Genomic DNA, 27,543 nt, shown 5'->3' with positions numbered 1-27,543 from the left:
ATGAAGAGGGTTCAGGTCGGAATGAAGCATGGCACGAGGCGCCACGCACATGCGTGGGCACGCCGCCAGGAAATCCTTTATTGATTCCCGCGCTCCCGCTTTCTAAGGAATGTCGCAGGCGTTGCTGCCGCCAAAATTCCGACCAGTTTTGTAAGTTACACTAGGCGGCCGATAAACATGCTATCATTTTTGTGGATAGATGTAGGTAATACAATTAATTTCATTGCAATTTTTTGGTAAATTGTGTTTACTTTGTTCAATTTCGAATCAATTCATAAGTCTATTCGTAAATTATGTTTATAATACAATTAAATAAGTAGGTACCTACTCAATATTTTTACGTTGAAATTACTCTACAGACTTATGATGTGGAAGCCATTAAAAAGTTTGTGGATGGTTTCGCGCCTCAACAATTACGACCTCTTCCTCTATGTCGCGTAGAATTCGCCTAAGAGCTAAGCCCATGGAATTAGTAGGTACATCGAAGTACCTACTAATTCCATGGCCAAGCCCCATTACTCAGTCGCGCTCCGTCACGGTGACATCCGTCAACGAATCAACGCAGAACAACGTAGAAATTGTATGAAGTTTCGACTTACGTCAGTGTCAAAACTTATAGAAAACAACGTAGCACGATGGACCTACAACGTGGCGCGTCGTCGCAACGGAGTGCGACTGAGCAATGGGACATATGCCTAAATCTATCTGGCGCTTATTATATAGACTTAGAAAGAAATATATGTCCAAGAGGGAAAGATAGAAGATAAGTACAAAAATAATAATAACTTGGCATATTACGCGCACCTTCAGGTTATATTATTATGTCAATTTATAGTTAAGTTACAACTATGGAATTAGTAGATACTCTGTATAACGAAGTACTTACTAAACCATGTGAACTCTGTAAAGCATGTGCACACCGAATGTGTATATAGTGCTTTGTAGCATATATTTTATAGAATCAGGTATAACCCTACGGTGCAAACAGTTATTTATGATCTACTATCTTAACATTGTGCTTTTAAAACAGTATTATTCGTTTTTTTTTAGTAAAAATTGTTTCGTTTTTGTTTGGGTTAATTCACCCTGGAATATTTATGGTAAATAGCATATTAATCAGGTAATTGAAAACGTAACAAGTAAAACAACGTACATACAGTATACATAGTGTTTTAATTTTTCAATACAGGCGACAGATTTTTTTCAGGTTTTAATTTAGTCATAATCATACAAGATAAATAAGTACATTGTACCTATTTATTTTTGATAGTCATCTACGTAATCAGGTATAAATTTTTAAACTAAAGAAAATTGTACTCTGTAAAAGTAAAAATGCATTTAGATGAAAATCTCAATACGCACCAAAGATTTGGAAATATACATTAGTTTCAAAAACAATATATAGATAAAGGAATATAAGGCACCTTATCAGACATCGTTAAAGTTACCAAAATTGTAAAACTTGTCTAAAGCTATCCAAATGCTCCGTTCCCTATAGTTTTACGACAATATGTCCGTTAAAATTGTATAAAAATACAACATACAAAGAGTACATGCCGTGGAAGGCGCAGGCACTTGCGTACGCACACGTAAACTACACTAACCATATATTTACAGAATATCGTTAAGTTATATAGGTATAAATTAATACAATCTAATAAGTACTTTGCACAAAACGTCACAACATATTTTTTTCTGAGGTCAGTATTTCTGTCAGTTCTCGATCAATCTTTGTACACAGCAATGTGTGTCGCATACTATGCGACCGGCTCGTTAAATGCAGTCTTTAAAGTTTATCTAAACATCACAACAATACAGTTTAAGAAATCTATGTAATCTCATAAATAAATTCCTACTCTAATATTATCACTAACTAATAAATTTGTACAATAAATCTGAGATTTTCCACAGACCTCAAGTTTCAGAATAATAAATTTATAGATATAAAATAAATAATATGATAAATTATCAATAAAATTTGACCACAGTCTTTAGAGAAGTAAAATGTAACAAAAGAACACGGAGACGAGTGGAAATGCTTGTCAAAATAGGAACACACAATATAAAATACACAAATGAAACTCTTACAATGAGATTTGTTCTATACAGTTGGAACTCCCGACATACACACTACAAAATGTCGACACTGCATGGCAATGTGGCGAGCTCCATGGAATGATTTTAGTACCATCGCGCATACAAACTATACATAGTAATGCGACTCAGATAGCACTTCATATTGAACAGATTAATTGTAGCCTCCAATATCCATATTTTACTGAAGATAACTTAAAATTAATCGTAATACTGTCTTAAGGCATTGAATATAATGGTATTGCGATCCTTAAAACATGTTTTACGTTCGGTTTTAGACGACACTTGATAACTTTAGGTAAAGATGTCTTTTCGTACATACAAGCATAGCATTCGAATGATATGCACACAGCGTAAATATCTACACTACACTACTGTCACTGTGACGTGGGCGGTCGTTGTACGTTGATGCTGTCGCTCAATGCCTGGAAGAATCGCTCTCGTGTCCGGAGTCGCGGCCATTTTCTCTGGGGGAGGCGCGGTGGTCTCTCTCGTCGCGATAGCGATCTCTGCGTTCCCGCGATCTGTCGTCGCGATCCCTGTCGCGGTCCCTATCGCGGTCTCTGTCGCGGTCCCGGTCCCTGTCGCGGTCCCGGTCCCGGTCGCGGTCGCGGTCCCTGTCACGATCGTCATCGCGGTCGCGTCGTCGGTCGCGGTCATAGTAGTGGTACGATCTCCTGGACTTCCTGTCTCCTGGCGTGACAACCTCTACCTTGATGTTAGCGGTTGCCGTTACCTGTAAAGGATATATCAGGTTAGTCATCATTGTATTTTGAAAAAATGAAGCCTTGTGATAGTTTTCCTTAGCTTGCATAAACCACAAGTTAGAATATTTTAGTTTTTACTACATTACAGTTACAGTTTGGTACATTTATATAACTCGATCTCGTAATGGAGACTAACAAAAATTATAATATATGAAAAAAAAAACAAAATACAAACCTTAGTAGTAATCGCTCCAGAATGCGAGGATTTCATAGTCGGTGTGGATCTACCAGACGCAGAGTCGCTTCCATTATACGTAGTGGTTTCCACCACCACCTCTGGTTGTACCACAATTGATTGCATAGACGACTGCACCGACGGAGCTGAACTGTGCCAACTAGGAGGCTCTTCAGTAATCGTTGTGAGTGAAGGAGCACAAGGTCTAGGGGCAGATTTGCTGGTCCGACTGGATTTATCCCCGTTGTTACTTGAGCTTGATTTTCGAGGGTGAATGGGGGAACTCTTGGGAGAGGGCGTTGATAACCGCTCTGGGTATTCTATCGGTCTGACCTGTTGGGCGAAAATAAAACTGTTTAACTTGAAGTATTCATAGGTAGGTAAATTAAGACTGATCATAGAATTTTACTATTACATTTTTAAATGATTTTTTTATTTATAATTTCTCATTCGATTCAAAACGCTTGCTACAAAATTTCAGATTTCATAAATGAAATTACCTCAGCCGAAGGTCCCAATATCGACAGCACAATAGGGAAGAACAACAATCCGTCAACGATTCCCAATATGACGAGTGCTAGTAACAGCCTTAGGAATAGCCTTGCCACGAATCCAAAGTCACTGGTCGCCAACATCGAGGCAGCCAGCGCCGCGGCCAGTGCGCCGTGCACTACTGGAGCCAGCACTGACTCTAGAGCCAGCGCCGCGCGACGGCGCCGGCAGCCGATAGAGGTCACAAACGCCTGTAGAAAACATGTTGAAGTTAGTAAACGGAGGCAAAATAATTGGTAATAAGAATACATCGTGTTTGACTGAAAAAATTCAAGGCCTAAATAGTGACGAAAACTTAAGATAACTCACCAAACAAATATGCACGGTGAAATGAACCCCTCTTCCAATAGCCAGCACCAGTAACACCGCTGGCACTGCAGACAGCTTGACGTCCAGCAGCGCCATGGTTCCCAACAACTGGAGTACTAACATCGCTAGAGACAACGTCACGAGGAGCGCTGCCCACGCGTTCAGGAGGAGTATCATTACAGCCTGTAGCATAAAATAATTAAGGTTAATTCTTAACGAAAAAGGAAAGTACATCCATTCTAGATGACCCAAAAATAAAAATAAAAAAAAGTTTTTATACAAAAAAAAATTTTTTTGCCATTGTAGTCAAATAAATATTGGTGATTAAAGTGTCTACATCATCAAGACATACTTTAATATAATGTTTCATTGTCATTAAAATCGAAGGTACGTGCAAGTTTTAGCTCAATTGAATAACGAAATTATGATTTGATTAGAGATACCGCGATAGGTTTATAAATAAAAGCTTTATAAAAATGTATGAGAAAGAACGACTTACCACGAATACAGCAGCAAGAGCACAGGCAAGAGCAAGGAGCAGAGATGTTCGGAGATACAAGTATTGCTCCCAGAACAGGAAGGGAATACCAGACGGGAAATTAGACAATCCCTGCGCTTCGAACTTCAGACAGAGCTCCCGGACCGACATGATCAGCGTCTTGATGCTTTCTGTATCACTGAGGCCGGCCAAGTAGAACGGGAGCTGCGTGTACATGAGAGGGGATGACTTTGGTATCTTCAAATCCACATCTTCAGGCGAATGAGTCCATCTTTTCGGTTGCGGTTTCAAATTCCCTTGGGATGCTCCGTAAGCCAAAGCGTCGTTGGTCGCCCAAGCTGATAAGTAGTTATAAAACGCCTTTGGATTTATAATACCATCTTTATCAACCAGCCTATGATCAGGAGCTGTGAGGAGAGCCTTATCGATGGGATTGTCCACGTGTCCCGTCTGCACCATCAGTTTGAATGCCAAAATACTCTCGTCTGTCGCATTCTTGCACCAACACTCTTTAGTAATGCAGCCTTTTTCAACTTCTTTATCAAATGCCGCTTGCAAATCTAGAAGCCAGTCTCTGAATAAACTCAGCCAGAATTTTGTGAGGCCCCCATTATCATTCTTTATTATGTTTGGTATCCTAACAAATTGGTCATGATACTCATACAGCAGTTTTTGTTTTATAGGGTATTCAAAATCACCTTGCGTGACTGCGTACATGTTGTAGAATCCAAAATACTTTTCTTGACGTGATAGGAATTCGTGTTCATCAGTATTTTCTGGGACTATATCTGTCAGATCAAGGCCGTCTTTAACTTTTGTGGCTCCCCAAATGCTTGCCAACATAACAATGATCAGCGCCAACATTGATGTTACCTGCGCCCAAACAATATCAGAGTTTAATTAGTTTCTGGTCGTTTCCAATAACGTTATATAGCATATAAAATATCGGATTATATTTGTGCTCAAATAAACACTTACCTTGACTGCGGGCTTCATGATGAAGGGTGCGTACTGGTTCTTTGCCCATTTGGATAGAGATAGACTGAAACAGCAATCTTTTTTGGTCGCTCCAGTTACGCCGGGGTCTAGCGGTTGTTGTGTTGAATCCTTATAGTTGTTCTGCAATAGAAAAAAAAATCTGAAATGATTTTCTAATAAACCAAATGATTCTAGTAATATGAGTGCCAAAGTGGCTTAGGGTACCAAAATATAGAGGAAGGAAATCGACACATTTGCTACGTGGTTGGCATTATATATTTTTGTGAGAAGGTAAGAAAAACTTTTGACCCAGAACACCACGCAAAGCTTATAGAAAATAACTTCTTAAAGCCGTATGTAATCACCTTGTTATTCCTAATAGTTCTAGTTTTCGCCCGGTCATTGACCTTGGCCCTGTTCGGCAGCGGACTCTCAGGCATGAAGCAGAAGAGCAGGTCTGCTCGAGCGGTGGAGCGCCGCCGGAGATCCAGAGAGATCATCGCCGGGAACACTAATAACATCGCGCCCAAATTGAACAGGAGCAAGATAGCCGCCTGGGGAGGGATACATGTAGTTAGAATATTTAATTTTATTTAATCTGTATTTAATAAATGACGGCCTAAGTGTGTGATCATAATATTACAGTAGATATTTTTGATTTTTAAACAGTAAAATAAAATATAATACCTATGTTTTTGATCATTCCTAATAATGATCAAAAGTATTGGTTAGACTAACATATCGTAACTAGTAATGGTGATTTATTTACTCACAAAAACTATGTAACTATAAATTTCAATTTACCTGTAAACTAAAGACCCGTAATGCTGGAATAGGCAGTAACGCAGCAGCAAGGAAAGCCATGACGTTGCAAAGTGAAGCTAACAGAACACTTGGTCCACTCTTCTTGAGCACCAAACCAGTGCGTTCCTCCCGCGGCACGTCTCCCCCTTGCTCCACGTAGGTGTGAGTGAGAAGGAACATGTCCTGGACTCCAAGTCCAAGTGCCAAGAACGGCACAATTTGTGTGCTCGAAGCGTTAAATGGTATACCTAGAATATGGAGATTATCAGTAAATAAATACTATTCATAGTATGGAAGAAATCTGTTATTTTGTGCGAATATTTCCGAGGATTTATAATTAGAGATTGAGAATATTTTCATTATAAACACTCGAACTAACTCACCTCTTAATATCTAACAAAAATGCGAAAAGAAATGAAAGTGTAAATAATATATAAAATAACAAAAAAAAATCACCTAATAAAGCACAAAAGCCTAAGCCAGCGGCGACGGTGATAGAAAGCAGAAGGACGCCGGCGATGCCAACTCCTGCTTGCGACCGTACCGGGTCGCGCCATTGCATCAACGTCACGGCCACGTATATTAACTGGGAACGGAATAAAAAAAAACTGAAAATGTGCACAAAATACCAAATAAATATAAAAAGAAAAAATAAAATAAACAGAAAAATAAAATAAACAGAAAAATAAAAATAAAATGTATGTGAAAGCAATAAAAAAAAGAAAGAAATAATGTGTTTATTTTAAATCTTTAGAGGAAACTTACCATAAACATGTAACCCATGATGATGTTCTTCAAAGAAAGTTCAGAGAATTTGCCGAGAATGTCATTGAGAGTAGATGTGGAGAAAGGGAAGAAACTATACGAAGGGGACACTGCTTCTGAAGCAGTCATTCTGTGAACCTCCTAGAAAATAAAAGACAAATAATAGTTTATCGATCGATGTATATAATGGAGCTACATTGTTAAAACATTATAATTATAATTGTGTTTTAGAAAATTCGCTTGTCAAAAATACTTACAGCCGCAAACTTCCTCTGCCATGCATCGAGGATGGCGGCTGCCTTTTCTTGATTCCAGCCGACATGGTGTACTTTGTAGTTGTCGGCCCAGTATTCGAACATCTCTCGCGCGCCCATCAGCTGCACCACAGTCTGCAGCGCGCGCGCACTGCGTAACACTGATGTGGTGTTCCTGGTGGCACCTCCGACGATCAGCTGCTCTGGCCAATGCATATAGGCTGCCGCGAAACCGTAGCAACCGTGCGATAGCTCCGCTGCTACATCTGGTATCTGTAATAAGGACATCAACTATTTATTACAATATTCTATTACTGATCTTCCCGCGAAGTGTAATAAAAAGACTCAAAACCTTCCGAGAAATCTTACACAACCTTCAAAGGCACACAACCTAATCACTGGCTCAACTGTTCTCGACAACATTATTTACGGAACAAAGAAAGCGACGCAAAATTTACGAGGTCTCCGAGTGACTCCGTCAGCAATGGTTGGTGAGCATTATTGATATAATAGTGTCATTGTGACGGACGATAGCAACGGCAAACGAGGCCCATTGAAATGTGTACAATACGCCCGTATAATGCAGCGGTCCGGCTGCGCGGGCGCAAGGAACAATGCGCGCCCGATCTGCGGCGTGGCCCTTCGCCGAACGTGGGTGGCGGCCCGACTCATTCTACACGCTGCTCTCACAAAAACGAACTCGGGCCCCGAGCAGCAAGCGCGTACTTCGAGAATACCAATTGTTATTGTTAAAGACAATCAGAGAACAAAATGTACCGTTCGAGCGGTATTACTTTTATTGCTTGTTTGTTTAAAATAATTCCGAGAATGAGCAATGAAAATCTTTTAGGATTAATGTGTTGACGTTTGTATGCAAAATACGAGGCAGCTTCGGGCGATGTTATCTCACATATTGAATTCTCAAGTCTCGCAGCGAACACGTAACTTTCTCGAGGTACGCGCGCCGGCTCGGCCGCCAGGTAGCTGCGCCATCTGCCCGGCGGCGACCGCTTTCATCCTGCCTTATTACCGTTTCCAAAAATATTTTATTATTATGGAAAGTATTTAAACTTTATGCGTTGCCTCGATAAAGTTATTTTATTTGTCGTGATCCTACGTTTTATTTATGTGCTAGTAAAACTGTCGTAAATTGAAGTCTTCATAAAAGAACCGGGAGTCATCGTAATGGTCCCTAATGTGGGTCTCACGCAACCATAACAAATGATTTCTTATTATACGTTTCGCTCTCACTGACCCGAAAAGGGATTTAAACATTTAAACGTTGGGTACAAAAACAGTTTAATAGCTACATCAACTATTCAAATGTTGCAATTTAGTTATAATTTATCACGCAAACAATACTAAAAATAGCTCGAAGTAAGTACTGAAATTTTAATAAATCTTACTTGGCCTGATTTCTTGTTGGGAGCCGAGTTTGGGCACTGTGAGTCGGTGGGATCCAAGCATGGCTTCTTCATGTAGGCCGAGGTAATGCCGGCTCTCTTCATGTAAGCTTCCATGGTACTGAGAGGAAACTGGAACTTCAGTGTCCTCACTTCGTCTAAAACTTCTAGTGGGTTTAAATGCGTCCATTGGAACTTGTTCTTTAAACCACTGTTGAACAAAAAATACACAATATATTATAGATAAATCTATGTTTTTTTATGAAATCGCTCTATAGATGTGACAAGCATGCTATAAACATAAAATCGTAATTGTTGTTCTTGTATAGCTGTATAAAAATAAACAATGATGGTTTTATTTCTATGTTGCTAGCAGAAAAAAATGAGTGTATTTTATTTATTACAACATAAATCATGGCTCATCTCTCATATTTGGATGACGTAATATACTTACGGAACAAAAATAGGATAGTCGGGTCCAAGCAACTTGGATCCCTCCCAAAAGCAGTCAAGTGGGGTGATGATGGCACACGGGATAATGTTGTCGAAGATCTTCTCTATGTGGTAAGCTTCGAAGTCAGGTATACTAGGACTATAGCAGAGGTCTTTGAGCCTCCACTCAATATCATACATGTACACTGTGACGCGGGTCGCTGCGTGGACTACCTACAAACGATGAAAATAATTTATAGCTTATATATAAAAATATGATAATAATAGATGAAAGCAACGATACATATTTTAATGAGAAAATTGACTGCCTAAAGTATGGCAGTACACTAATCTTTTATATTTTTATTTTACCTTTAGATGGTCCAGCAATGCGCCTGCGTGTAACAAAGAGGCGTCTGGGTCCTTCGCGGTCTGAATGATTAACTGATGAGTCGATGAGTCCGCTTCTCCCAGGGCTTTGGCTGTGTACTTCAACTCAGCTTCTAATCTGCCACCCTCTGTGGACATAAGATTTTGAAATTAATATTTTTGAAATCATGACATATTCAGAAAATTCCTGATACGTATTTAAATAAGTTAAATATTACATACACGGGTGAACCAGATTAATACAATAATTAAATTTATTAAAATAATTCAGTTCATATGAAATGTTCTTCAAAATTTAATTTCTTAATAATTAAGATCACAGTGAAGGTTAAGTATCAGACAAGTGATTCAATACCAATGAAAACGCAATTAAGAGCACGTTGAAATACTTTTTACATTTTCATAAAGGTTAATAATGTCACCTGTATGACTTCATTATAATAAAACTTTGGTTTAATATACGTGGTAGGTAATTTCAAGAAAACAGTAATTTACATTTATATGTATTAACATCAAGGTCTTTCTTTAATGTTATAGTGATTCAATTATTATTATTTCAATAAAAAATGAAATGTTAATCACAAAGTTTTGTAGTTAGGTATATTTTTAACTACATTACTGCGTTGAGTTACGTCGGCATCGAATCCCTACACATCTTTTTGGCGTCCTATTAATTAGTGAAACAAAAAAGTGTCTAATATTATCCCAGGCACCCTTCATTCGTGGTGTATTGGAGAGTGTCGACACATTTGTTGGGACTACGACTGCGGCCGTTAACACCGACGTGATTTATTGCGATTGTGACTGTTTCGTCCACCATCTACCGGCGGCGCCGTGACGACATTTTGAAAACTTAAGTAAGTAAGTACCTAGTAAAGTTCACATAGAAATATTATGAACGCATCTTTGTCAGTGATAATATCGATAACATTTTAGTTAGAGTTTATTTTTTGCACGAAACGAAACTGCATCCTGGCTGGGAAGATAAGAAATCAAAGATTTAAAAAGGATTTAATTTATCTTGCCATCACACTGGAGCCTTAACAAGGGTGTTTTCCAATTTGGTGTGTTATCTCACAGGACGTGAGAACTCGTTCCAATTAACACTCGACCACTGATTTATTTGAGCCGCGCTGTCACATTTTTTTGCGCTAAATTAGCCTGCCAAGTGTCGAAAATCTTTTAGGCTGAGTTTATTAAAGTTGCGTGATTCGTTCACATTAAGAAAGAACGTTCAGTATATTTGTGTTTGACGTTAGTAAATTAATGTGGGTATAACAGTTGTACATAACATATGGTAATAATAGAATTGAAGTAAATTTTAATAGCAATCGGAAATAACTATTCAATTAGGAGGAAGCCGTATTTCATTCTTTTCGAATTCATAATTCATGTAGTGGTTTTTTTAAAACAAAGTTACTATAATACCACAAAAATATCCCCGGAAACGGTGCTATTTTAATGGGAACTAAACAAAATACTAATTAAGATAAAACATAAACTCTTATAACTCATCGAATAGAAATAAACAATGAAAAGTGCGAAAAATAGTTTTTCTAATCTAGTAGCTACGTTGTGCAGTAAAGACGGATTCAGTAAGAACAGGATCGATATTGTAGTCAGGAGCAGTCACTGATCATGTCTGTTGCCGGGCTGCATACAAATAGCATATGATACTGGCCCACCGGCTATCAGTCTCAATCAAGATTTGCGGTGTCGTCATCGTTTCGACGAACGCTTTGTATGTAAATGAGATTAATAAACGTGCAAATTATGAGATGTCCGAAAAAAATGCAGGTGTCAAAGGTTCTATTAAAGCCTTTACGTGTAAACATAAGAATATTAATGACTTTGTAAATGTTTAGATTTTGTTTTGATTTGAATTTGGTCTATTCGATTGAAGTACTTTCTGCGTTACGAACTTGTCAAAAATAAAATCCATAAATGGCGCTTGAGTTATTGAACGATTAAATGTTTGTTAAGGCGATAAGGAATCTAAGTGGGAGGCAAATGGTTCTCTGACCTTTGCGGCGATTAGTTTTTGAACTTTCCGCCAGAAAAACATAAAGTATGATAGCCTCATGATAGGTTAGTTACTTAGGTACTCATTGGATAAACAATTTATAAATTAATTTTATATGTTAACTTCATGTTATAAAATACAAGCGGCGAATTTAATGCTGAGAGCATTATTTAACAGTCAAAACTTGAATCGTACAGAGAAGTTACCGTTTAGATTTTTATATGTAAAAAAGTAAACCTTTAAAACTTTCTAACGCAGTAATCAAACAAGCAGTAAAATTGTGTATATTACGCGCATCATTAACAATCACGTGATTTGTCATGGTAAAAATGATGGTAGGTTTGATATCAAGTTCATTTTACCTGCAAATAAAGGATGTATTTTTTATGAGTTTACCATATTTCGATGGTTAAGCTCTAGCCGGGAACACTTCGTGCCGGATATTAGGGATTATCATAAAGCAAGTGGAATGGAATCGAGCGTGGTCGGTCGCACAAGGCGCCTCTATTTTAACACCTACCCAGCCGTGGGCGCAGTTTACGATGCTTATGCTGCCATAAGAATACATAGCAGTCGTTGAAGTATCAACTGAAGACGGATTTAAGAAGTATCAAATTGTTACGATGAATGAAATCGAATTAAAAATATCGAGCGATTAGGGACGGATTGAACCTTGAAAGAAATACAATAGGTATTTAATCTATATAGAAGCCAAGACACAGGACACGATTCGAATTGGTGCACGTGCGTGCATGACCCAGTATTGAAGCTATGGAATCTGATGACATCATAATTATGGGATTAGTTCGTTGGCGATGAAATGTGGGATTTAGCTCATGCAACGTCTTTTAATCAGACCCTATATATAAATAGATATGTCATAGTGGCAGAAAGGGCAAAAACAGCGCAAGGTTGCAGGGGGTTATCGTGTCGAGACTGCACGCGCAGCTTTCACGCACCGACTCTTATCACCACAGCGCGGCGGCATGTTTCAACTTCTAACTTTGCAACCTCAATGCTCTCGTTATAGACCTTATCAATGTGACACATAAGAAATACATTGAAAGAAAACAATTGGCTATCTTAATGACACAATGCATAATGAAATGATTCTTTATATGGCGCACGTTAAATTGTCGACGTAGGTTGTGAATGCGAAATATATTGCATTGGTGATGCGTGCACGTCGTTAATGACAATATTTCTACTCGATGGTAGTGAACGATCAGCGCGAACGATCGCAATGAATGACGATGGGGCTTACGGGGCGGGGAGCGGAGCGGTACGTGCGCTCGCGCATGTGGTTGTGGCCACCCGCACGCCGCCGTGCCGAGCCCGTGTGGTCCGGCCCTCGCCCCGCAGACCCCGCTGGCCCTCTATGCAAATTAGCCAGAGCGTAGACAACAGATGGATGGCGGAATAAACAAACCACGTCCTTTGCGGCAACGCGAACTATGCGCTTGACACGGCGGTACTTTGTATCGATAGCTATATTCTCCCAGTCACTAACAAATGTCGTTGCTACAATACTTTCAGCATAACAAATAGCAGAAAAAGGAACTCAAACCATACATTCTGGGATGTTATTCAGTAGCTTCCAATATTTTCTGTTCGCGGATTTTAGCAACAGTTTTATCATCAGTATTGTAATTTTTATGAAGTTATCTACTTAATATTTGTTAAATGAAACAAATTACCTAGCACTCATAATTATTTCTGATATTACTTTTGTTTTGAATCACACACAAATCATCTAGAAATTTTGCATAGATTTCGATCGAGTTATTTCAATTCCAGTTATTGATACATCAACTTGGGGAATTTTCGACAGGTCATAAGGGCCAGGCAGGCATGCGCAGACGCAGCACGATGTCTTCACACAAAAGCGGTCGGACAATCAGATCCAGACTTTTTTGTGACTCAATAGAAATGTCTTTTTTTTAGATTTTTAGTTTTATTTGGTCGTAATTTTATGTAGGAATATTTACGGACATCCGTGGGCCACCTAATTAAGTTGTTAAGCTGCCCGACCTTGTTTAACAGAATCTTTAGTTCCGCGATATCGTTTTGTGAGGCCGTTACCTCCGAATATGATTGTTTGGACGATAGCCGTTAAAATATCAATGGTCCGATATGCCTATACAATTTATTTTATTTGATTGTCAGTAACCAGAAGCCCAGACATAGCTTGCTTTCTTTTATGGGCTTTCGTTTTATTATATTCAAATTCCACTGCTAGCGTTATCAACATGAATCTACATGACATTGGAAATTTTAGACACATTCATTTGGGTCGCCTAATTAACTGAAGAAATTACCATTAGCTCTATAAAGATACATTAAATAACACCGACGTAAAAGTAAAAAAACAATAGATAGGACAGTCTCTTCAATCGAATTATGAATGTATGCAGGTGTACATTGTGTTTCTGAAATAAGAATCGACGGGATTGTAACAGGAACGCGAGCAGAGCCGGGTGGCGAGACAGGTGCTCAATACAATCGCCCTCTTCCTTTTTGCAACGTCCGCGTTTAGCATATTTTTGCAGTCTGATGCAATGCTAACCTACCTGGCGACATGCAACGACTTAACAGCCTATTGGAACTCATTGTAATTTAGAAACTATTTCCAGGTAGTAGGGTCCACATCGGGCATATTACGCTGTCATCTAACATAACGTAATAAGCTAAAAGTATTCAATTGAACGTTTAATGAGAATATTATTGTTACTTATGTCTAGCGATCATTTTAATCTTCTTTTGTTAATTAAAAATTAAAATAAAGTTTATTTTCTTTTATTAGGGTTGATCTTAGATTGTCTGAGTACTTATGAATAAAAAAAATATTTGAGTTACATAACTAAATAATCATCGTAACTAAGCAGTTATGGATGTTGCCACTCTTTTTGACTTCCGCTCTTCGATCGTCATCTTGAGCTTGAGAAAAGAAACAAATAGAATCAACGTCCAAACGGCATTAACCCACATAATTAGATTAATTTATTAATCTCAACTATTTCTAATACCCATAAAACTAAACCCGGACCACCCAAGACTTGGCAGCATGAAAAATCAACTAAACGATAAAAAAAATCTTTTGATGCCTTTGTAACTATTTAGGCATATTTTTTCGTAAACAATATTTTTGGGATCCTTGACGTAACTAAGCACACTAAACGTTATTGAATCTTTTTTTACAATGTGCTGTAAAATTCCCAAGGTTGAGTTACAATGTTTAAAAGAAATATTCATTTTAAATGGTGTTAAAGACAATACTTCCAATGGTGTGTAACAAATCTGTGTTTTAATATTTTATTCACAGTCCTTCATTCACAGTGGAATTCCAAGGGACCTAAATTTATGTTCATTTATGTTCTGGTCGTGTTGATATTTAAGTGACCGATACAATTGTACATAATTGAGTAAATATTTACTTATGGCAATGTAAATTCATAGTGGTTTTACACGATTTGCCATATCAACAACATACTGTTATATATAAATCTGTTGAGTGTAAACATCTCGTGCCTCAGTTGTAGGAAAACAACCGTAACTCAAGTCAGTGGAGTAGCATTGCTACACTGCGCGGACGCACGTCGTCTGATCTCTGATGGAAACCGCAGCCCGCATGCGCGCATCCTGCCTCCAGTTCCGGATTTGAAGCCGGGATATAAATAAGTACGTCGATAACGTGCAGCGTTGCACCCAAAAAAACTTGTTTCTTATTCTGCCAAAGCCGACTTTGCAGCTTGCTTATCTAACAATTAACTCAGTTTGATAACTGGCCATTTCACAGTAGTATCTAATTGAGATTATAACTAAGTATTTCAAATAAAGTTCTAGAATAGGAATTCTAATTCGTCATTAGGAAATGACGATGAGCATTCCAAGTCACTCCAAACCCTGAGTTTTTCAAATGTACATATAAACGCTAAATTATTTATTTGCGTATAACAAGTAGGTATTTTGCTACTCGACATTGATGTCAATTAGTTTCATTCGTCTATTTCAGCTATTATAAATCGATTTGTAAACAATTTGTATTCGTTTATGGTAATCAGAATAAAATATTATTAACGCATAAATCTCCCCTGCTTTTTAATGATTAAAATAACGTAAATAAAAATCAAGTAGCGTACCGGACGCTTATGCCGACTATGTTGAATTAAAATTCAACGATTAAATTGAAGTTTGTCGTATAAGGGCGCTAACACACCGCGGCGTGCTATGAAGTCCGATGTTAAGTACGCGACGCACGTATCATCGAGGAGGAAGCGGCAGGACAGTCGCCCGCGATGCATTTGTATTCCAAAAGATGCACAATAAGCAACAATGTCTCTATTTACTTTTAGATGATATCTTGAAAAGTACCTTGAACCCAGAGTTGGTCGACTCGCGAGTGGATCTGCGCGGACTTGAGCCCGACGCAAAAGGTGGAGAGGACGAGAATGGCGACGAATAGGACCTTGCCGGCGTCCCCCTGGAGGAAGCAGCCGAGGATGAACAGCTGCTCCTGCAGCCACGCCCGGATCCAGAGTGAGGTCCGCCCCCCCTCGATGTTTCCCTGCAAAACCAATTAATCCTATGTTAACATACCATTATCATTGCTACATCTACGATACATGCTATTGATTTCCACTTGCTATGACTCTCTCTTGCTTCCTCTAAACTCATAATACACAATGGCCGGTTAGTTTATTAATTTGCAAAAAAGTGATAAAAATTAAAATAATAAGCTTTTAAATTTGTTTATAGCATTAGTCATATTCATTTTATTTTATTTACATTAGTCATATTCATTTTATTTTATACACATGCATTTTATTTTCTTCGCATGGAATGATGTGCGGATGAAACTATAATTGCACCCAATTAACTTTTGACTGATGCATGTGAGTACCTTTATGTTGTTGTAGTTACCAAGAACAGCCAGATAAAGGCCACACTTATCTTTAAATATAGTCTGTTGTCGATGTCCACGATTGCACACAATAAATTAATTATTCGTGAACAGGGTTAACGACCAAGTCACCACGTAAAAAGAAACAACGCAAAAAAATACAAACAATTAAGACCAAGTATTTTGAGCCAAAGGATAATTAAGTAAACAATTTTATTTTGGCTTAAAACTTCCTTTTTTATTTTTTGTAAATCTGTAAACAACTCGTCTAGTTTTCTCAAACAGTCGAGAGTTTATTTGAATTGACAAAGTCAATCGATTGTGGTGGTTTGTCTCGGCTACTGATGAATTGATTAACCACACAGAGGTACAAGGAACAGTAGCCATTCTTTGCCACTCCCGGTCCACATACCTAGTCTATGGTGCATACTTCAGCGATGACTTTGGCGGGAGATTATATTAACATCAAACATTTTAAACGTCGAAATAATTCGTGGGTTGATTGTGATTAATGACAGACGGCCGGTCGGCGCGGGCGCGGCACCCGTGGCGCCATGCTTTGGCCCCTCTATTCCCGTTGTGCCCCGGTCTATGTTCCTCGTTACAGGACAACAGAATAAATTTTATCAATGTTAATAGGTAGGCGACATATTTTCAATTTTTTTTCATTGTCCACCAACAAAATAAAGAGTTGCAAGAATAGGTCAAGGTATCAAAAATAATAAACAATATAAGAATTCTAGTGTCATAACCACATGATTCTAGTGTATACACAATCTAAATACACATCAGTTCGAGATTGCCGATAGTGTCATGATGACATAATAGTGTATTTATTTCTAGCGTAACGTTGACCGTCACTGGTTGTGGGATAACTTCACAAGCGTTAGAGCGCTGGACAACATTACTTGTTACATTTGCGGTATTCCCATTAGGGTACGACACGTGGGGATAAGAGGAATATATTGACGGACCGGCACCACGGCACCGGACCGGAGATGAAACGTACGGCGATATCTGTGCTCTCAACGAGCTCTCACTAATTGCACAATAATAACTCAATCGCCGTCTCGTGCGTGTCGAACGCGGCGATTACCTACAGTCAACTACACATTAACCTGTTCAAGTTCTAAGGGAACTCGCCGCTACTACCATAACATAGAGGTTTATGTCTTACTATGTACTTACTTTATTTGTTATATGTAGTACGAAACGGGCATAGTTGCCCTCGTTTCCGTGTTCTCACTGTGGGTGTACCGAGCCAGGAGATGGAACAGAATGGATATGACAGCTCTGACAAGACTCGATCATGTAGTTAGATAGGCGACAAAAACTATGAATTAGTTTGATGATGAAGATCGAACATGACAACTTTACGAAGACTAAGTGTTTCATGTAGATTTGTTGAGTTTACATAAATTAACAAATATGTTGTTTATTCAAAAAATTCATACTTAAAACTAAATGATAATAATAATGGTTAATATGTCGATAGAAATATACTATAGTATTAGGTATTTGTATAAATAAATTAGGACAGAATACAGTTATGAGTCTAATATATCCCATATAAATAGTAGAACAAACTAATAAACATTTTTTAAATTTGTATTTTAAGCTATTCGTAGTAACTGCTACGAGCGCTACGGAATTTCGTAGCTTAGATCTACGAATAATGCACTATTTTTTACTTTGAAATTTTGGGAAATAAGTTGGTTAAATGTGAACATGAACTACTTATAAATAAAATAAGTACATGTTTACAATAAAAATGCTATTTTCATGATTTCAACGTTTAGGTATATTGATTTTTGTAAAAATTTAAATCTTTTGTCTAACTTATTACGATATGAAATTTAAGTTATTTGTTTGCCTGGTTTCTTGAAAATAATAGCGTATTTGGGATTGGATAAAATTATGGTAGATACTTAAATATTTATTACAGATTTTTTGTGGAAAATATTGTCATTGGTGGGCGCGAAGGAGTACCGTCCTAACCAAACTTAATATATAACTTAAAATTATAATAACCATTATAATAATATTTATAGGTAAGTACATAGCATTTGTTTTTACGTAACTATTTTACTAATATACCTAAAGTCAGTCAGTCAGGACGTTTTCTCTGTTATGATGCAATATCTGACGAGGGCCTTGTGGCTCCCGCGAGAAAGAAACGCGATCCTGACAGTGTTAAATCATCGTTAGCGACCTGAGCGAATTCCAAGGAGTTTATTTTCATTCTGTGTACACCACGCCATGCTATTGTCCATGTCCGTGTGGCAAGTTCGCTGAACTATCACTCGCTTCCCGCCGAAACAGAGTTGTTTGGCTTCCGAGCATAAATAAATAATCGTAACAACAATAATGGCAGATACAGCGAGAGCTACGGAGGAATAGCTCGGGCAGGCAGAGGTGAATGTCGGGCTCGCTGGGTGGGCGTGACGTCACGGCAAGAATGCGCCCGCGCCCCCCGCGCGCCGCCCCGCCTCCCGGCCCACGTGTTTTCGTACGCAAACGCTTACTACCTATGCACTCGGACCCTTACTCCATTAACAAATGATCCAGGTGTAAGCGCAACACCACTTGCATATTGTTAGTAGCAGTAAGTTGCTTAGGTAATAAAGTCTCCCTAGAAAGCGCTGACGCAAGCGGGTCGAGTCGAGATTAGTCGCATAAATCCGCGTTGGGCCGGCGCCGGCTGCACTTCCTGAGATAAGAGATTAGGGCTTTGGGCCACTTTGCGCATGTTCTCACAACTACCGGTGGATTTTCCGTTAAACTTGCATCCGATAATACTTCAAAGCTAGGTGTAGTACAAACGTAATTTTTTAGTTAAGTATTAGTAGTTTGACGAAAGGTTGCATTGCAAGCAGAGTTTTCACTGCTTGCAATGCAACCTTTTGTTTAAACTAAGTATGTATTTAATATTTATTATAGTGCAGAAATGTATACCAATATTTTCACCAGTAGTTGATCACCGGCAGTTCATTTGTCGGGCATTTCGTATCTTATCAGAGTCGGGTTTGCGGTAATAATAGTCTCAATTTAATTACCCAATAATGTATACCCAAATGTCATGATAAATACACGTTATCAATTATAATAGTGTGAGAAGAATTATTTATTATAATTATAACTATTTTAAGAGCATGTTTCTAACCTACGATTTTTAAACGTGCAGATAAAAAAAATACGAAAACGTTGGAGTTATCTTAGCACACACTTTGAATCACTGAATGAGTCTACAATTCTATTAATTTATCAGAGTAATACACATTGTGAAAAATTATAATGAAATATCTTAAAATCTGAACCCCTTCACTTAATTTTTCAACGCTATTAGTCTTCATTGCAACAGATATGAAAAATTGCTTTATTATTATAGCAGCACTAGACTTTCAGTGTAATAGCTATTTTAAGAGAAAGGCATTATTAATTTAACACTTTAAAAGATGTAAGATGAAAAATGCATAATGTGCATGTTTAGAATAACGCTAATTGATTTTCAGAAAATTATTTACATCGGGAGAGAGCTATTAAATGCGGCACAAATCGTCGCGGATCAGTGTCCAGAATAGATTTTTAGTATTCAGAGCCTAGGATTTAGAAATGAATATACTGTATTTCAGACACAATTTGTGAATTTAAATCTCATACGCTGTGTCTTAACCTGCGTGTTGTTGTAAAGTTGATGTGTGTGGCCAAGACGAAGTATTGCTATTTTGTCCGCTTGAAATAAGAATAAAAATCTTCTCTTTGTCATCTTGTCTTTTAACATCAGGTATATCTGCATCTGGTAGAAAATAACCCGCCTTTTACATAGCCACATATTATAAAAAGAAGTTGCGTCTGACTATGTGTATGAACGCGATTAACTCAAAAACTACCGGAAGGATTTTGCTACTGGTTTCACCAATACATAGTGTGTGATTCTTGTAATGTTTAGGTGTTTAATTTAGTAAACAGCGTGAAGCCTATCGTGACCACTTCAGGTGAAGATCGAAAAAGGTTAAAAGTGTTGGATCTTTGTCACTAGTTTGATGGGCACAGTGATCTCGAGATCCGACGAGAAACACCGGCAACACTGGCCTCCCGATCTGCATATAATGGGCGTGGGTGCGGCCCTCACTATTATCCCATCAAAATGCATGAGGCGTCGTGTGCTTAGTTCTTAGAGGCTGCGATACAAGCTATTGGCACAATCCACAATCGTGTATCAATTACGTTTACTATGTATCGCGATCGTGCTTAAATCGTGCTCTGCTTAGATTTTCATATTCTTTTCTTCGATTTCAATAACTTCGAAATTTGTTCAAACGGAGATAGTTCGCGTCGTACGTTTGTTGTGCAGTAGACAGATATTTTGGTAACTCCGGTCAGTGACGCACAACTTGTTTACTATTTCTTCTTGATATACGGAATACTAAAGTAGGATGGGCATTCCGTTACACCAGTGTCTATGCAGAGAGACTTTCAATTTAATATCAATGTCAACTAGCAGCGTTATAAAATTAATCGTTATGTACAATATAGTTAACTAACAATTTATAGTGTCTACTCTCAGCAATTTTTTACTTGAAATACTACAAAAATCAAATACTTTAATTAGGGGAAATACTTATAAACAGAAATGTAAATTAAATAAAGGGAAAGACTTGGGCATAACAAAATGTTAATGAGGGTTTGTTCTACATTTGTGAACTATCGAAGATAGATTTAGGTGCAAAACTGATTTGATAATTTACGGTAATTTCTCAGTTTAAATATTAATAAAATGTGTGTTTGTTATTCCATCACATTTTTATACGTGTAAAGTAATTTTGCATGCATTCTTGTCTCTAACCAATCTGTAAAAATATTGTCCAGCAGTGAGATCAGCGATAGCGCTCCGAGTAGGGCAGACCTTGTTACTGAATGTCAATGACACGATTTATGTAATGTTATGATCTCCCGCACAACATCTATGCAACAACTCCGTATATACCGTCGAGGGCAGATACGGTTAACACTACAGCCTGCATCAAATGCGTAATAGGGGCGAATTTGCAATGGTTTTGGGTACCTATCCTACCATTACCACATAGCTTTGAGAGTTATAATATGTACGAAATTAGACATAACTAAGTAATTTCATAGGGCTTAATATTAAAATTGATGAAGTAATTATTATTTGTGTTCTGTTGTTAAAATCTGTAGTAAAATTTAGATTAAGATTCATTAGAATCTCCATGAGGCTGATGATCAAGATATTGGACGTTGCCAAAAAATGTCTGTAATAATTGATTCTGAGTGAATTTTGACTTAAAAATATAGAACATGTTATTTGAAAATCTATAGAAAGCTTTAGATATAATGCAATCTATGTTAGTGACCCAACCAGCAGCTACCTACATACCACTGGTTTACGCAAGAAGGGACTAGCATACTTGTGAAATAATTTCGTACTTTGTCATCACGAAACTGTTATTAATTTCAGAAGTCTGTGGTTGTCAAGCTACCTCTGCTAATTAAAACTACTACTACCTACTAAACTGCTTTCTAATATTTATTTTTTTAAAGAAATATGACATAGATCAATAAAAATAATACGAATACGATGATGATCTGCCATGAGATTTAGGCCATGGCAACCACTTCTATTCCTAGCTGTTAATCACGATACAAGTATTATAACTGCGTTGTAAAGTCTAAAACGAGTAAAACTCATGGAAGATACTATAAAATCTTATAAAATTTAAAGCCAAAATCCACAAAGGATTGAAATGCCACGTAAGTATGAAGCAATGCAGATTATAAAATTCTTTAACGTGAGCTGTGAAATGAATGTACCCAGAATGCCTTCTAATTAATCTGCTATCAGTACCTTACCGTGAAAGTAAATATATAATTCGTTCAAAATAATAGTTAATTTTTACACCTACATATTACTCTAAGCACATTAAAACGAATATTGCCAAGAGGATTAAGATTTAAAGAGTACAAATTTACAATGAAGAGTTAGCCATAAGCTACCTTCTTCCTTCTAGGTGCGCCACACAACGCATCTATTTGAACTAGGATGATTATCTGACTGCAATTTTGGTAATGATAATGTTTTACTATATATATACTACCTATCATTTCAATATTGCTTAACAAACAAAAAGAATATTTTAACTTTAAAATCTCAATTTGGAAATCCTGCCACTAACGTGCTGCTATTATAATGAAGCTAAGCTGCCGGAACATACTTTCACATTCGCTTCACACCTAGGGATTTTCTATTTGTGTGGTATTTTCTTGTATCTGTTCCTAGGAACAATTCTTGAAATCCAGGAACAAGTTTCATCGTGTCGGAAAAATGCAAACCAATTTAAACACATAAAATAAGTAAAGTTTGTAATTGCGTAGGCGATGGTGGAGAATGTTTCTTGCTTAGAATACAGAAATGTTTCTTGTACATTTGTATTTTGTTTTTAATAAAAAAATAATAATATATATAATGTAACAAGGTTCAGGTGTAATTTTTGCTTGTTTATCGAATGCACAAAAAATAATATAAATTAAATCTGTGACATCACGTATCAGTCTAAGTAAGTAATCGGATTAACTAATTATTTGTCGGTTTTTTTATTTCAACAAAAATTTTTTTTTCTATTTCAACAAAAATTAATGTCTGTTCAGTTGTTTGATTAAGTAAATTATCTTCTACTTCCATGGCTTTGGACCAACATAAAATTCTTTAAATACCATTAATTTTACTTGCGTCGGACTTCAGATTTTAGACAACCCTTGCAAAATAAGCTGATTGTAATATCCTTTTAATGGTAGCAATTTAAATCTCATTAATTTTTGTTTAATGGTTACGGTGCTGTTAATCTCGAGAAAGTTGGTGTATTAGCGCAACCGGTTCTGCCATGTGATGCCAGTCTATTGGTTACGCACTAGGTTACTGTGGGCTGCGATAAAGATCTGCGAAGTTTTGGCCAAAGACCTATTTCTTTATAACGGGATTAGAAACACGATTGCGTTTTTGCTTAATTGTATTTGTCGTTATTTATCAGAAATAAGGTGTATTACCTATTGATTATACTTTGTATACTAATACTAATGAGGTCTGCAGATCTATTACCATTAAATTAATCGATTGAAACATAATAAAATTTAGACAAACTAGATTGTAATTTGGGATTTTGAGTTCATATTTCATTTCCATTAGTGTACAATTCTATATTTTTAAGTTTTAATACTAACTAACGATTAGAAGCAAGTTTAGTTTCCAACTGAAGACTACAAGCATCAGTTTTTTTTCCAAAGCATCAAAATCTAGAAGTTATCTTATTTGTTTGCCCAAATTGTAGGTGACTACTGGCACGGAAGCAAAGGGTAATGGCGAGTGAAAACTGATTGTGAAGTGATGTGTGTACGCAGCCACGTGGTGCGACTCACTCAGGCAGCTGCCTGCCTAAACGATTTGCGTAATCCGATACAGTATTGCGGCCTGACGTGCGGTTTACCGTCCTCCAACCACTCACTAATTACTCCTGATTAATGTCAGATTGACAAATCGACATGCTCATGACTCAGAGTAACAACTTAAAAAAGTCGATTATATTAGTACATAATAAATCTTTATCATCTCACGAAAATTAGAAGACAATTCCAAAACCTGTGCCTTTAAAAATCGTGGGTGTACAATCATTTATAGGTCTCCAGCGCAGCTGCCGACCGCCGGCAAACTGTGTTTGGACGAAGACAAACGATATGTGGGAAAAGATAGTGTGACAGAGATGGAGAACAAAAGTCAAAGAAAAGGAAAGAATCTGTCCCTTCGTGGAGATGAAAAGGGATGCAACGATCGGAAACCACAAGATGTCTCAATTCCACGAGGCGAGCTCTGTGCGGTCCTGTCCTGACAGACATAAACTTTGTGGAATAGCATTCTTTTATTTTATGTTGGGAGAAGTTATGTAATTTAAATATTAGTCAAACATTTTGTCTTTTTTTCTAAGATTATTTAAGTTGTTCAGAAGGCTGATTATGTTTTTAAAAGGTTTAATGGTTCCCTGTTGCAACTTTTGTGGAACCTAGTGGTGACAGACCACTTTCACAACACTTTCCACACACTGTGGAATATCTGTGTGAATCTGACACGAGTGATAACAATAACACACACAAGAAGAGGTGGAATATTTATATAAATTTATAATGACTATATTTCTCAAATGTAACCTGTGGTAAACACACGATCTTCAGCATATTAATACCCCGTATAATGCGATGGAGCCGGGCGGTAATAGAGCTCCGTTGATGTCTCTATCCGCGGCGGCCAAGATGCGCGTGCGCCTCCCCGCGCCGCGCCGCCTTAATTGCTTCATCTTGAATACGAAACGAACCAACTTCATAACCATTACGGGTAAACACGAGTTCGAGATTACCACGAGATTTTTTTTGGTATTTTAACCGTTTATTTTTTGTAATACTTTTTCTTTTTAATGACTTTATCAGAATTGAGCACGATCAAAGTTGAAATTAAATTTGTTGTTGTCTATACAACATAAGGAAAAAAATGTGGCAGGAAGGTTTTGCAAATACGCCCCTGGCGGGGGTGCAGTACGGACCACCACCGAGGCGAGCGGCCTTCTAGGAAACGCTACCTTCCTCGAACCCGTCCAATGAAGCCTTGCTTTGCTAGTGTACTTGTTTTTAAATTCGTCTAAAAACTTTCTAAAGCTTTCGTAAGCTCATTATGTAATACTTAGTTGATGATTTACACTATTAAATAATATAATTGCTTGATGCAATGAGTTATCAGTTACGGTTTTATTGACAGTAATTATTTAGTACAATACCTTTTATTTACTGTTTGAAATAAATAGTAATTAAAATTTTTATGATACTCCACAATGACATAATCATATTTGCGCTTATGAACTGTTGAATGAAGATGTTTAAAGTGAAATACTTTTTTATTTATTTATAATCTCTAAATTCTGTGAAGAAATCGTACGACATGAAAATACGCGCGGCCTTGATAGTACTCTCAATTACCGCTAGTCAGCGCCACTGTCCCGCGCTGCCGCGTTCCTCGGACACGATTGACATTCGCAGAAAAACAATCACACGTGCAATATGACAATCGGTACTTGACACTGTATTCGCAAGTGTAGTAAAGCCACTGTGAAACACTGCACCTTTTCGAGTTCGGAGAGTGCTAGCGCTGCGTCCACCCAGCTGGTTCGTATGTACAGGTCGGTGCTGTGGCGCGCCTCAGCGGCCGAGGGGCTCTCGTTGACAGTTGTTATCCGAGGATTCGAAGGAGCCTCGGAATCGGGAGCCACCATGATCTCGGGGCCAGGTTTGTCACCAGTATCCTCATGAAGACGGCCGGAGTCCGTCTGGCGGCGCACGCTGTCATATCACTCGCCGCCACATAACCACACACTGTACACTCGGATTCTTCACTTCTATTCGACACTTTATGTTTTGATACGGACCGATACCGAAATTAAATTACGATAGTTAACCGCGATTACGTGTCGTCACTAGCGCGACCTGAACAGCACTGGTTCAAGCACAGAATGCGTAGACTGAATGTTTGTTGAACCGCCATTATGATTCGATCTCTTATGTTGCCGTTCTGAAACCCGACCAGATCCGAGTATCACCGAACGTACCCGAACCTGTTTGCCGGAAGACCACACACGTGATAAGGCTGTCTCCCTCACACTTCATGAAGAGAGGGGAGCAAAGCTCAGCAAAATAAAAGCATTGAATGAAGCTGAAGTGCCAGTACCGTCTACATATGAACTACTATATTATCAAAAGTACTCTTTATGACCTATATGTGATTCCAGTTCGAAAATAAAAAAGGACCACCAATCTCAAGATTTGTGAGAACACATATATGAAGTTTTAAAGTGCTTAATGTGAATAAAACTACTTGAAGTAAGCAGAATAAATTCCAAATCCAGATCAAAGACAAAAGTTTGCTTGGTTTACTCATACTCACAAGTTATTACATTCCCACAATTACCACAAAGAGAGGGCGTTTGCTAGCTAAACATTCACTCTGTATACAGATAATAAAGGCGGATCAAACATTCAGACGCACCGATGGACGCACCATATCATTTTGTTTACAGAGTTTTCTGAGTAAAAAGTCGGGCAAGCGCGCCCCCGGCCCCGGCAGGGCGGCGGACCAGCTTTTGATGTTACCGACATAAAAAGCCGCCGGCTAATGAATTTATTTAGCGGGCGTGTCGAGCGAGAGCCTCCGAGTCCTACAGCCCGGACAGGAGACCTAGAAAATTGTCTATTCAATTTTACGTTTTGCACATTTTGCTGCACATGTCCTCAAGAAATTTAAAAACAAAACTTGGCGAAACTGCCAGCAATAAAGTTTTAAAACGGCAGAGAAGAAAAAGATAGTACGGGTTGGTTGCAGTTAAGAACTGTCACTAAAATTGAAATAATAGTAAAAACATTTTTTTTAATCTTAATAAAGCAATGTCATATGCAAATGCAGGGAGAAGACCTTACTATTATTATTATAAAACTTTCTTAGAAATGTAAATACTATTATCTTTTTGATGAGAATGAAATAGATACTACTAATAATACAAGTCGACGAAATCAATAATCTTAACACAATGGTAACCTTAGAAAATTGTATCATTCAATCGGATTATGATCTAAAGTCATTCTGACGACAACCCCATTTCACAGTAAATTTAAAATGCCCCAATTGAAAAGGTTCTTCGTGAAAAAGTCAATGCAATGAAATAGATCGATACTGATCTCACTATATTAGATACCGCAAATATACTATTACGACCATTTTTTTGTTATTACTAATGCAAAATCAAAGTTCTATGTTTCAAAATTGAGTTCAAAATCCGCTGAAGAAGAATTCAAAACGAAGAAGATATTTTGTGGTGTCTATAGGGTGGCTCGACTTGGACATTTTGACACTTCGGGCGAAAACACAGCGGGGTGTCGCCCAATACATCTTCTTAGAACCTGTGTGAGGCAAGGGATTGAGATCACAATGTTGAACGTTTCAATTACGATGATTGTAGTTTGAATTATTACGCAGCATAAGACATCTCATACATTTGTAAGAATTGGGATCGTGACATATATAACTTTTCTTTCGAAAATGTTGTGTTCTTCCACATTTATTAGCAGAAAAATATCTCAAAATTGAATCAAAT

General features: G+C 37.7%; 1 protein-coding gene across 1 annotated transcript; it reads right to left on the bottom strand.

The window, feature by feature from the left end:
- Nucleotides 1-1,154: 1,154 nt before the first annotated feature.
- Nucleotides 1,155-26,000, bottom strand: ptc (patched). The gene is made up of 16 exons (XM_053766132.1): nt 25,522-26,000; nt 15,817-16,009; nt 9,405-9,550; nt 9,055-9,266; nt 8,604-8,811; nt 7,201-7,470; nt 6,944-7,084; nt 6,635-6,764; nt 6,179-6,426; nt 5,740-5,928; nt 5,375-5,515; nt 4,397-5,269; nt 3,898-4,080; nt 3,537-3,779; nt 3,037-3,369; nt 1,155-2,830 (listed from the first exon to the last, which is right to left on the bottom strand). The coding sequence occupies exons 1-16, from the start codon at nt 25,669-25,671 to the stop codon at nt 2,513-2,515; spliced, it is 3,978 nt and encodes a 1,325-aa protein (XP_053622107.1). The 5' UTR covers nt 25,672-26,000; the 3' UTR covers nt 1,155-2,512.
- Between the last annotated feature and the right edge of the window lie 1,543 nt (nt 26,001-27,543).

Source organism: Plodia interpunctella, chromosome 2, assembly GCF_027563975.2.
Source record: "Plodia interpunctella isolate USDA-ARS_2022_Savannah chromosome 2, ilPloInte3.2, whole genome shotgun sequence".
NCBI lineage: Eukaryota > Metazoa > Arthropoda > Insecta > Lepidoptera > Pyralidae > Plodia > Plodia interpunctella.
This window is presented reverse-complemented; position numbering and strand designations above follow the sequence as displayed.